At 45.6% G+C, this 13,568-nt stretch overlaps 1 protein-coding gene across 11 annotated transcripts in view; it reads right to left on the bottom strand.

Moving 5' to 3' along the window:
* Positions 1–13,262, bottom strand: part of CAMK2B (calcium/calmodulin dependent protein kinase II beta) — a 267,591-nt gene extending 254,329 nt beyond the window's left edge. For all 11 annotated transcript variants that reach the window (XM_068274780.1, XM_068274781.1, XM_068274782.1 and 8 more), the window contains exon 1: positions 12,843–13,262. In XM_068274780.1, coding sequence (XP_068130881.1) covers positions 12,843–12,901 — 59 coding nt within the window. In that variant the 5' untranslated portion in view covers positions 12,902–13,262. The remainder of the gene's footprint in view (positions 1–12,842) is intronic.
* Between the last annotated feature and the right edge of the window lie 306 nt (positions 13,263–13,568).

The raw sequence follows: 13,568 nt of genomic DNA, 5'->3' as shown, positions 1-13,568 counted from the left end.
TAGGAGAGGAAAGGGGTCACTAGACACCAGGGAACTGTATAGGGGAGGGAAGGGGTCACTAGACACCAGGGAACTGTGTAGGGGAGGGACGGGGTCACTAGACACCAGGGAACTGTTTGGGGGTACCTGGGGGACCAGTAGACACTAGGGAACAATTTAAGAGTGGGAGGGAGTAATTTGATATTTTTAGAATTTCATTGCCCATGATCCCAATCTTCCCACAGCAGACCTGATCACCTGACCCCACCAACTGCTAATCCACCTTCATAGGAAGTGAGGAACCGGGAATGAGAGGGAGGCCAGAGAACTGAGAAGGTGGACGGTTACAATGGAATTACGTGTATGTGATGGGGTAAGGTATGTAAATGAATCACATCCGATGGTGGAGATCGTACAAGGATGTGGCACTCATGTCCTGGAGCAGACCACGAAGACAATGAGCAGCAGGGGTATGATCAGTAGTGAGTACTCTCGTCCACCACATTTTTACATTCAAATTTTTGCCACACTTCAGGTGTGCTTTAGCTTAATGTGTTTCAACATATTTCAAGCAAAAAATTCCGATCTAGAGGTTTTGAGACAGTCAACCAAAGCATTTTGAAGTGCCTTGCTGCTGCTAGTAGCTCTCAGATAAATACATGTATTTTTCAAGGTGCCCCATTATAAATTAGTTGTATGCACACCAAGGAGCTGTGATGAGAAAACTCTTGCCTGCTTCATGCATACCTCCAAACTTTTTGACATAAGAAAGAGGGACATTTAAGCCACACCTCTGCCACACCCCTAATCATGCCCCCAACCATGAAGATTTCATAGGAAAAATATGTTGTTTTATCATTTAAACCTCACTGATCCTTTCTATGATGGTTCATTTTCCTTTATATTAACATTTGAAAATAAGACATTTATATCAATTAAAAGGATGGGAATAAAGTTCAATTAAACACATTTTTCTGTAGAAAAATACATATATTTACATAGATCGGTACATGAATCCTGAAAGAGGGACAAATGACTAAGAAAGAGGGACAGGGTTACCAAATAAGGACTGTCCCTCCAAAAGAGGGACAGTTAGGAGCCATGTTCATGTGCCGATCTGAATTTTCTCATCCTATATGTTGAATGTTACAACACATAAAATGTATGTATCTTGTGTAAAATAGGAGAGTTGTGTGAGTGCATAAACCTAGTGTGTGTGCGTGTGTGCGTGTGTGCGTGTGTGTGCGTGTGTGTGTGTGTGTGTATACTGTGACTATGTTGTGTCTGTACACATATCCTGTGAGTGTGTTTATGTCTGTGCGTATATACTGTGAGCATGTTTGTGGCTGTGTGCATATACTGTGAGTGTGTCTGTGTGCATATGCTGTGAATGTGTGCATGTCTGTGCGTGTGTGTGTTTGCATATACTGTGAGTGTGAGTGTGTTTGAGTCTGTGCACACATCCTGTGGGTGTGTGTGTGTCTGTGTGCATATACTGTGAGTGTGTGTGTTTCTAACTTGCCCCATCTAATGCTGGGAATATACAATGCGTTGGTTTTTTTTGGTCGATTTACCGTTCGATGGAGTTTTTCCGATCGATTTCCTGCTTGATTCTCTTATCTTTTCTTATCAATTTCCATTCACTTATATCAGAAATCGAGCGGTAAAACAATCAAAAGTATGATCGGTGCATATACTATGAGTGTCTGAGTGCATGCACTGTGTGTATGTGTCTCTGTGCACATACTGTGCCTTTGAGACTGTATGTCTATGCACATATACTGTGTGTGTTTCTAGCCTGCCCTATCTAAAAAGCTCACCTATCACTGACCCTAATCTTTTCTCTACCTGATCCTAAAGCCTAGTACACACATGCAATTTTGATTGCCCAATCATTGGTCAATTTTACCACCTCCATGTAGTATGAGGGCCAAAAGATTTTCAATTCTATGAACAGGTTGTATAGGTAAACCCTCATACTACATGGAGGTGGTAAAATTGACCAATGATTGGTCAATCAAAATTGCATGTGTGTACTAGGCTTTAGCTGTGTGTCTGTGCATACACTGTGAGTACGGTTGTGTGTCTATATCAGCCTTTCTCAGCCTTTTTACCCTGGAGGAACCCTGAAAATAACTTTTGGGTCTCAAGGAACCCCTGCAAACAATTTTTTAATCTCGAGGAACCCCTGCATTTATTTTTCCGGAGACATGGTCTTTTAAAGTAGGTGAGGCTGTAAATTTCACTAACTCCTATTACACTGCCACTCATTATACTGTGCTCATGATTATTCTGATCCCCAATTTAGTGCTTCTTGTTACAGTACCCCCTATTATAATGTGCTCTATTATACTTCCCCCACGATGACGGAAAATGCCAAGGAACCCCTGCAGAGTCCACAAGGAACCCTGGTTGAGAAAGCCTGGTCTATATGCATATACTGTAAATGTGTGTGTGAATGTGAGTGTCTGTGTGCATACACTGTGTGTGTCTTTGCACAAATACTGTATGTCTGTGCACAGACGCTTTAAGTGTGTGTATGTGTTTAGAGTAGGGGAGTATTATTTTAGGGGAATCAGTAAGTTGTACAGTATATAAGATGGTACTGTGTGTCTAACTGTGTAGTTTAGGAGTAAATAATAGTTAAATGGTCTGAGATTATAAATTTGCTTAAAAAAAATTAGGTTATGTTGGAAGAAGAAGTTCCAGAGGATGGGGGAAGCACTTGAGAAATCACGCATGTAAGAAGGTGACTTGGATAGATGAGAGGGAATCATTACAAGAGTGCATTGGGTACTTGGGATGGTATCTGGAAAGTGGTGTAGTTATATACAGAAGTGATGAATTTGTAGGTGAGACATCGAAAATCAAGAACATTATTATTATTATTGTTATTTAGTATTTATATAGCGCCGACATATTACGCAGCGCTGTACAGTGTATATATATATCTTGTCACTAACTGTCCCTCAAAGGAGCTCACAATCTAATCCCTACCATTGCCATATGTCTATATTATGTAGTGTATGTATTGTAGTCTAGGGCCAATTTTTAGGGGGAGCCAATTAACTTATCCATATGTTTTTTGGAATGTGGGAGGAAACCGGAGTGCCCGGAGGAAACCCACGCAGACACAGAGAGAACATACAAACTTTTTGCAGATAGTGCCCTGGCTGGGACTCGAACCAGGGACCCAGCGCTGCAAGGCGAGAGAGCTAACCACTACGCCACAGATCTCCATGTTGCTGTGCCAGGAGTCAATCAGCAACCGTGCACAGCGGCCTCCCCCAAACTATCACCTGAAATGATCTTGAAAGTTCTATTCTAGTGATAATAATCTGTCCCTACATAGCCTCACATCATTTTGATCTTTACCCCTCGTCTTTATCAGCAGCCTCTGTATGTACATACTGTATGACTGAGGCCAAGTGGTTCAGGTGCTGGATTTTGGCAGTGTACTGTACCATGCTGCTTGCTGATAACCGACCTGTATCTACGCTAATCTGCCCCATCTAACATTCTTACCTCTATATCACCTGACCCTAATCTGTTCTCTAACTGATCCATAACTGCCCCTCTCCCCCATGACTGCCTAACCTTAATCTATCTCCCAAACATACGGGTGGAATGGTGACACAATGGATAGCATCCCGGCCTTGCAACAACAGGGCTACTATTCAATCTGAGCCAAATGATAACTGCATGGAGTTTGTATTTCTCCCGTGTTTGTGTGGGTTTCCTCTGGGTACTCCAGTTTCCTTCCATGTCCCAAAAACCTAGAGGATGTATTGGTCCTCTCCCAAAAAACATAAGAATACGACTGACTCTGGTAGTGATTGGATTGTGAGCTCCTCTAAGGGAAAGCCAGTGACATGAGTATATATTATTTAAAGGAAACAATAGCTGAATGACAGTAACAGTTTTATACATACCTGGGGCTTCCTCCAGCCCCATGTGCACGTATCGCTCCCACGCCGCCGTCCTCAGTCTTCTCTGTCTTCTGTACCGGGTTCCATAACTTCCTCCAGTCGCGGCCAGTCTGCGCAAGAGAAGTGCGCTCTCTACGTATCTCGCCGGCGGAGATATTATCCTCACCTAATAACTTTAACTAATGAATCTTACCTACCCATAATCTCCCTTTCAGGGACTATGAATACCCATACTCTAATTGCACTGACCTTTCTAACCTCAATAAACGTTGCCATGGCATTGACACCAGAGCCGGTTCTAGCTCCAATGGGGCCCAGGGGCAAAAGTAACGTGGGGGGCCCCTTGAAACCCCCCCTTCCCTGACCACTGATGGATCCTCAACCCGTCTTCATCAGACTTAATGGCCAGCTGTGCTCCCCAGTCTTAGGTAGCCTCCCCCAAGTATAGATGGCCAGAAGTGTCCCCCAGGGTTAGGTAGCCCCCTCCCAGAATAGATAGCTAGATGTTCCCCCAATGATTAGGTAGCCACCCTCCAGTATAGATAGCTGGGTGTGCCCCCCCCATAAATAGGTAGCCTCCTTAATCCAGTAGAGGAAGCCAGATGTGCCGCCCCACATGCCCCTTTTCCCCCAATATAAATAGCTAGATGTGACCCCCAGGATTAAGTTGACAATGCTGACAGGTGAGTAGTACCCTCTGGGCCCTTCTGTTGCGCCCATTGCACAGCATATTCGGGGAGAGCACTCAGGGAGCTCCTGCCTCCTTTCCTTGCCTGCCGCTGTCTAACTTCCTTCACCCACACAACACATATGGCATACCTGCGGCTGACCAAATCAACTTGCCTGGGGGGCCCCTATGGACTCTGGGGTACGGGGGCAATTGCCCCCCTTGCCTGCATTGTAGCACCGGCCCTGATTGACACTGCTGACAACACTGTCGTTAAACAGCCAATCATATTACTTTGACCAGGAGAGGAACAGAGTTATCCTGAATAATCACACGTAATGATTCTCTAGTGTTGAATCTGACAAGTGCTCTATTAATAGGGATTGGCAAGAATGTGGATACACTAAAAAGTTTAAGTGTTGTCCCTAGCAACCAATCTGCTCCCATCAGTCATTGCTTATTAGCAAGTCAGAAAATAAAAATGACACTAAACTCTGACTGGTTGCTCTGGACATCGCCTCTGCTCTGCCTTTACTGTAAAACATTCTCTATATACTATCTATCGGTATAAAGGGCCCTGCTCTCTCCTGGATATCTACCTATCTTTCTGGAAGGTCTTTCACAGTTTCTTACTCGTATCAGTTCTCATCTCCCCATCCTTTATCTGTTGGGGTACCTCAAGGCTCTGTCCTTGGTCCACTCCTCTTTTCCATCTACATGTACGGTCTTGACAACTTAATCAACTAATTTGGGTTTCAATACCACTTCAATAGTATATTCTCTATATACTATCTATCGGTATAAAGGGCCCTGCTCTCTCCTGGATATCTACCTATCTTTCTGGAAGGTCTTTCACAGTTTCTTATTCGTATCAGTTCTCATCTCCCATCCTTTATCTGTTGGGGTACCTAAAGGCTCTGTCCTTGGTCCCCTCCTCTTTTCCATCTACATGTACGGTCTTGACAACTTAATCAACTAATTTGGGTTTCAATACCACTTATATGCGGACGATACACAACTGTACCTCTCGGCCTGAGACCTTAACTCCCTCCTCACATGTGTTCCTGAATGCTTGTCTGCTATAACCTATTTCATGAGCTCTCCCTTCTTAAAACTAAATGCGAGTAAAACAGAAGTAATTATTTTCCACCATCTCTGTCCACTTCTCTTCCTGATATAACAATACATTTTAATAACACCCCTATAACTTCAGTTTCCAAAGCAAAGTGCTTAGGGGTAGTATTTGACTCCTCTGTCTCCTTTATTCCTCCCATTAACACTTTAGACAGCTCCTGTCATCTCCAACTCAAAAACATATCTAGCATCTGTCCTTTTCTTACCCATGACACTACTAAAATGTCAATACATGCTCTTGTAATAATATCTCGTCCGGACTATTATAACATACCGTGTTTCCCCTAAAGTAGGACATCCTCCTAAAGTAAGGCCTAGTACATATTTCGAGCTTGCTCGAAATATAAGACCTACTCTTAAAATAAGCCCTAGTGGCTGAGGACGTCCCGTCCGTCTGAAAGTCCCCCCACCAGTTTAGCCCGCTCCCACTGTACCTCCTGCCGACCCCTCCAGAAAGCCGCACTGCCCGCCGACGTACGGGTACCTCTACTGCAGATCAGCGATGTAAACTGCTGATTCCCCCACCGCCGCTTCTGGCCCCGTTCTGCCCTGCCTGCTGGCATTATTTTCAAACCACAGATCAGCAGTAAAGTGTGGTTATGAAAGCTAGTTACACTGTAACAGCGCTTCCGCGTACAGGAAGTGACATCTCTGTTTACTTTCTGTACACGGAAGCGCTGGTACAGTGTAAGAAGCTCTTTTTCCCACACTTTACTGATGACCTGCGGTTTGAAAGTTATGCCAGCAGGCAGGGAAGAACGGGGCCAGAAGTGGCGGTGGGGGAATCAGCAGTTTACATCGCTGATCTGCAGTAGAGGTATGTTGGTGGGCAGTGCGACTTTCTGGAGGAGGGGGTCGGCAGAAGGTAAAGTGGACGTGGGGGTATCGGGGAGCACAAGAGGCAAATATATTTAAGACCTCACCGAAAATAAGACCTAGGACAAGTTTTGAGGGAAAAAAGACTATAAGACAGTGTCTTATTTTCGGGGAAAGACGGTTCTACTTTGTGGACTACCAGCTAACAGACTGCCACCGCTCCAATCCGTACTGAACTCGCCATTCAACTTTCTTTCCACTCTTCCTCTGCTGCTCCTCTCTGTCAAGCTCTTCACTGGCTACCAATTAGGCCTAGTCCACGCTAGATCCGGAAACGTATCCGTAGCTCCGTTTTTCAGCCCTGATGAGTCCCGGATACTAATGTTAAAAATAGCAGCCGTCCTCACCCAAGAAAAAAACGGATCCGTCTGCGTTTGCAGTGACCCGTTTTCAAAACCTGAACGGAAGGTCCGGAATTGCTGCATTTTTACGGACCACGGATACACAGATGGGTAGTGAAAAGCAATGGGAAAACGCAACTCCATCTCCACAGGCAAAATAGCACCCAAAACGGATGAAAAAAACGGATAGCCTGAACTTTATTATTGGCCCCAAAACTCCTCCCACTACCTTCCTAATGGCCAAATTCCCATAGAGACGTTTTCTGTCCGTTTTTTGGGGTAAAGAATTGAACGGAAACTGATGCAAAACTGATGCACTTTTTTTGAAAAACGGATCAGTTTGCGATCTGCTGGTACTTTCCCTAATCCCGGACTGCAGCGTCCGTCCTGCAACCATGCCTATTGTGGACCTAGCCTTAACCAGAGGATCTAGTTCAAACTCTGAGAGCCTGAGCCCGCTAGTGCAGTTTTGTCCGCTTTCCAGTTACACAACAATGTTACAGATGCTGAAAAGAGGACAGAAGCAGACACAACTGCACTAGTGGGCTCAAGCCCTTAACCCTAACCTACAAAGCTCTCCACAATCTAAGTTTTCAGATACCAACCCAATCGTAATCTCACATCTGCTTTTCAGATACCAACCCAATCGTAATCTCACATCTGCACATGACCTATTATCACCTCCTTCTATCACCTCCTCACATTCACGTGTACAAGATTTTGCACGTGCTTCACACCTCCTCTGGAATCCTCTGCCACAACACATCCGTCACTCCCCAACCTTTGATATCCTTAAACGTGCCCTCAAAACTCACTTTTTCCATCACCCATAGGATCTACCTTAGGCCTTAGGCCAGTTCACCTGTTGACCTCTGGCCAAGTTGTACTTCCTACCACATAATCTAATACACAGGGGCGTAGCAATAGGGGTTGCAGAGGTTGCGACTGCATCGGGGCCCTTGGGCCAGAGGGGCCCTGAGGGGCCTTCCCTCAACTGCAGTTTTATCTCTCTATTGGTCCTGTGCTCATAATAATCACTTCTATAGATACTTTGTATAGTGGTAATCATTAACAAACTGTTTCCCATCCCCTTCTTGCAGCTCTGACACTGTAGTTGCCATTGGCAGGTTTTGGTGCGCTGTATCAATTGTTATGTATAGAGTGCTTGGGGGGCCCTATTGTAAAACTTGCATCGGGCCCACAGCTCCTTAGCTACGCCACTGCTAATACACACTGCCTCTAGGTATGAATATTATACACTACCCCACCTCTTGTTTCTCCCCTATTCCTTTAGATTGTAAGCTCACAGGGGCAGGGCTCTCTCACCCTTTTGTGTTTTGGATTCTGTTACACATTTATACATATTAATTATATCACTGTTATTACCAGTTCTGTACTTTATACCGATTCTATATTTTGTACCAAATCTGTATTTTGTATAATGGTGTATATCATTGTCTGTATTATTTTGTACCCCATGTTTGTTTCTTACTTTGTACAGCGCCACAGAATATGTTGGCACTTTATAAATCAATAATAATAATAATAACATATAAAGTTCAGTTCAGCTTTGTTTCCTGCAATGACAGGTGAATGCTGATTGGCTAATGTTACTGGACTTTTCTTAACCTGAAGCGAGCTAAAAAAAAAAATACTCACCTATGTACAGGCATGGGTCTGGATTGCACAGAGCCTTCCCCATCTTCTTTCTCCATGCCTTTGTTTCACCGCTGTCCCACCATTTAAGTTAATCAACCGACAGGTCAAACTCCACATGCAAGCTGTCGGAAGTTCTTGTGGCTCTGAGTACCGAAGATAAGCGGATCCGTACTGAGCACTTGCGAGTCTGAGCTTGCACTTGTGCAGTACGGGTGCCTCCATTATTGGAAGCACTCGGGGATACGAGTGCATCTGATGTTGCCAGAAAATTATGAACATGGCACAGCAGGGAAAAAGAGCAGGGCACAGAGAGAAGACTGGGAAGGCTCTATGGCAGGGGTCCCCAAACTTTTTCGGTCAAGGGCCGGGTCAACGTACTTCAGACTGCTGGGGGGCCACAACATACATAAACTTATGCTGAAAAATCATTACATTAAATCTAGGCATTATTACCCAGCAGCAGATATTTAGCCATGCAGCACCCAAAGAACGTCTTTTTGCACCAGTGAAAGCATACCCAGGTGACAACCTGATGTCCAGTTGGACAGCAGTGTCACCTGATGCAGAATTGGATTGTAAGCCAGCGAATTACTGCCCGCTGGCTTCTACAGTATGTGGATGGGTGGTGCCAGCACTGCTATCCTATATGTGGGCCGCTGATATTTAAAAGTGCAGTGGGAGGGCCACATCTATAAGTTATACATTTTGTGTTTGGGGGCCAGTGAAATAGCCTCGGGGGGCCGCATTTGGCCCGAGGGCCATAGTTTGAGGATCACTGCTCTATGGGGTCCAGAGCCTTCCCCCTTTTTAGATACCTTATATACTCACATATAAGCCTAATTTTTCAGCACAAAAAATGTGAAAAGTTACCCCCTCAGTTTATATGCGAGTCAGTGGAGCAGAATGGATAGTGGAGCAAGTTTTGTTACCGGCGGAGGAGTGTAAGGATTCTGCACTAGTGATTCTGCTCTTGCCAGCTGGCTCCCTGCTGTGTCCGTGCCCCCCAACCCCCACAACATGGTGTGCAGTGTGTGCTGCCCAAGACTACATATGTTCACTGGCTTGGGGAGCGGAGCATGACAGCAACGTGTCAGCGGTGCAATGATCAGGGATTCTTCCTGTGTGATAAGCGCTGTGACTCATATCTATGACACCATGTAGTGGTATCTTGAGACACAGCTGTATCATGATTGGGGCACATCTGGCTATGAGGAGAGGGGATTACTTGTACTGGTTCACATCTGGCTATTGTAGAGGGGGCTATACAGGGGAGGGGGTTATACACGAGTCATTCACTTTTTCCTGATTTCTGAGGGAAAAGTGGGTACCTCATCTTATACACGTGTCAACTTATATGCAAATATATATATGGTAAGTATCTACAGTGTTCTCCCCAGGATTTTTTTCCAGCCGGGTGGCATGAAATGGTAGCCGGGTGGCATGAAAAAGCAGCCGGGTGGGGCGAGATGAAAATGCAGGGCAACTCTGCTTACAGCATAGGAGGAGGTGAGGAGGTAAGCCGATGACAGCCGGGTGGTCACCAAATCTAGCCGGGTGTAGCACCCGGCTAAAAAAGCCTGGGGAAAACACTGATCTACGTCTTTTTTTTGTTTGCCCTAAAGGCCTTGGACTGACATCAGTAATTGCAGAGCACCCACTGGTCACTCTACCAAAGGCATTTATATTTAGGGTCATTTCATGCATAGTCTTTATCCCAGATATGGAAATTTCGTCCATAATGTAGTACAAAGATTAGTGATAATATGGAAGTGCAGTAACACATAAGTGACCAGATTTCAGTTCACATTGAACTGGCTGGATGGTGTAATGGTTAAGGGCTCTGCCTCTGACACAGGAGACCAGTGTTCGAATCTCGGCTCTGCCTGTTCAGTAAGCCAGCACCTATTCAGTAGGAGACCTTAGGCAAGTCCCCCTATCACTCTCACTTCGGGTTCGCTTTAAGTCCTGTAAGATACGAGGTGGTGCCCAGTACATCCCACAGATACTCAATCATTCATTCCTCCATGGTCCCATTCTGACACTCACATGCCCATTGTGGCCACTCCTGGTGGTGGACAGGGGTCAACATGGGCGGTCTAACTGGCCAGTGGCTATGCAGCCCCATATGCAGCAAGCTGCAGTGCACTGTCTTCTGACATCTTTCTCCTGTGAATAGAATTTCATTTTTCAGCTATTTGAGCTAGAGTAGCTCTTCTATAGGATTAGGCCAGACAGGCTACCCTTCACTCCCCATGTGCATCCGAGAGCCTTTTGATAACCATGACCCTGAAGCCAGTTCACTGACTGTCCCTCTTTGGACCACTTTGATAGGCACAACCACTGCATTCTGGGAACATCCTACAAGACCTCCTGATCTGGAGATGCTCTGACCCAGTCATCTAACCATATTCGGCCCATGTCAGATCTTTACACGTGCTATTTTCCCTACTAACAATTCCTACTTCGAGATCTGACTATTCATTCCACCCCTTGACAGATGTCATTTTAATGAGATAATCAACGTTCTTCACATTACCCGTCAGTGGTATTAATGTTGTGGCTGACTGGTGTAGATCATGGCATGCAGTAGCACAGCACTGAAGGATACTGAATACTGATGAAGCCCAGCAACAGGGAAACAGATGAAGGCAGGTGACTGATTTTCTGCATGTTCTGTTTGCCTCAGCTCCCTGGTGACTCCCTGACCCCATCTCTCATAGGCCCTGTCCTGAAAACCTCATCCATGTGAGAGCCAAATGTGACATCATCACAGGAGGCGGAATAAATGCTTAGGAACCAGGAGGACCTGAGAGGGGAGGGGGGAGCATCCAGGGGACTGAGAGATACCAGCGCACCTGCCAATCAAATCCTCATCTTCACAGACAGTATTACCAATCACCCATCGAATATCACAGCCAAGGAAGAAGAATTCCTCTACATGGCCATATATGGCCATCTCTCAAGCCCATACAGCGAAAATCTTCATAAATATCTTGGTATTATTATACACTAAATAGATATTAAGAGCCATAAAGGAGAATTATTTATGAGCAGTATATTTTACCTACTGGTATATAGCTTCCTCTATTTCTTTTATTTCACGTCAGCCACCTTCATATGCTTAATTGCATTACTATCTTTGAATGCAAAGCATCATTACAAACACCTGCATTATCAATACCACATCCTATTCCTCCATAAGTCCACTAATGTTATCAATCACTGTGAAATACTCCCACTGATGGGGTAATTGGCAGCCTGTGCTTCTTTTGTCCCTTATAGGCAGCTGCAGAAATAAGGAAATGGCACAATACATGCCCTGTATACCTCAGCAATTACCAAGCAGTACACCTAAGACCATCAATATTAATGCTAAATTATCTTTGGCTATTTGACAAGTACGCCACCCTCCCCCTGTCTCTCCCCCCTCCACATTCGTTCTGCCCAGCAGTGGGTGCCAGTCAGCTATGATAATGCCCCTGCAATCCATGAATAGTGCTCACAGTTACCCATCAGCCACCGTCACCCCAAACCTCACCCTGAATCCAATCACGTCCCCCCAAGGAATATACGCAGACACTCAGCTCAGCCGAGGCTCCCAGACAGAAATACACCATTTGTGGGAATAAAAAAGCAAGAAAAATGCAGGCTAGGATATCTGTAATATACGCCAACCCTCTTTTCCAGATACTACAGGTAATCAGCTAAAAGCAATGCAAAGGTGTAGGCATCTGCAGTCACATCAGGAGTTGGGTCACTGAATAATTCCCTTCTAATCACCGCTGAGCACCCCCCCTCCCATCACACACCCTGCATGCCCCATCACAGCCAGAAGGCCCCGCACTGCATCTCCTGGCAGCATCAAACAGAACGCAATATTCCACAGGCATGGTTATGTGGCATTTCCCTAGTCCTAGCAACAAGGGGAGGATAGAATGGCTTAAGGTGTCCATTAACGATACAATTTCCCAAACGATCGACCATACAATCCGATCATTGCGATTGATCGGAAACGATCGTTCAGGCCCACCAACAGAGGGGAAAAGGATATGCAATCCGACCAGACCATAAGAATCATTCCTAAATTCAGATTGACAGAATGATCGTTCACCTTTAAGGGTACCCAATCTGATCGATTGTATGGTTGATGGTTTGGGAGATTGCACCGTTTATGGGCACCTTAACAACCCCCCCCCCCCCCCCCCCCCCGTGTGCCTTGTGGCTGAGCTGCAGGTGAGGAATCAGAGGGTGTCTTACTTGCCAATCTCTTCATACAGCTGGTATTCATCTGTAAAGCGGGTGCAGGTTACAGCCATGTCTGCATGGGATCCCGGGCTCTGCAGTGCTTATTGGTTCTAGGAAGGAACAGACCTCTTCAGCCTTGTCTGTGGCAGGGGGCGACAATCTGCCTTATTTGCCCCCCTTCTAGTCCTGCTATTTGCTCTTTCCTGTCTGCCCCTCCTGTAGGGTTCTCTGCGTCTTTTCTACCACAGAGACCAAAAAAAAAAAAAAAAAAAAAGAATCCCAGAAAGAATGAGGAGGATAATAGAGCTGGATGGAGAGAGTGAGAGAGAGGCAGGAGAGGAGTTGGGAGATTTGAGGAATTAGGGGGAGATAGGGAGAAAGAGAGAGAGGAGAGGTAGTCAGGAGCAGCTTTGAATGTGCCTTGCCTGTATTAATTTCAGACTGAGAGAGAACAAGAGGGAGGGATGGGAGGGAGAAAAGAGAGAGAGAGAGGGAGGGCAGAGATAGAGTAGAGATACAGGGGGATGAGGGAACTGGAGGGGGAGACAGGAGAGAAAGTGTGAGGACAGGACAGAAGCTACCATTTCATAGGGAATCTTTAACTCTTTGCCTGCTGGCACTGCAGACCCCCTGGGCCTCGCAAGGGGTTAAAGATGGGAGCCGAGTGCACGAAGTACTGCAGGCACTCTGCTAGGCTCTGCTCTCCACAGATCATCATCTCATGGTCATCTCCATGCC

Source organism: Hyperolius riggenbachi, chromosome 3 (genome assembly GCF_040937935.1).
Source record: "Hyperolius riggenbachi isolate aHypRig1 chromosome 3, aHypRig1.pri, whole genome shotgun sequence".
In the NCBI taxonomy this organism is placed as follows: Eukaryota; Metazoa; Chordata; class Amphibia; order Anura; family Hyperoliidae; genus Hyperolius; species Hyperolius riggenbachi.
This window is presented reverse-complemented; position numbering and strand designations above follow the sequence as displayed.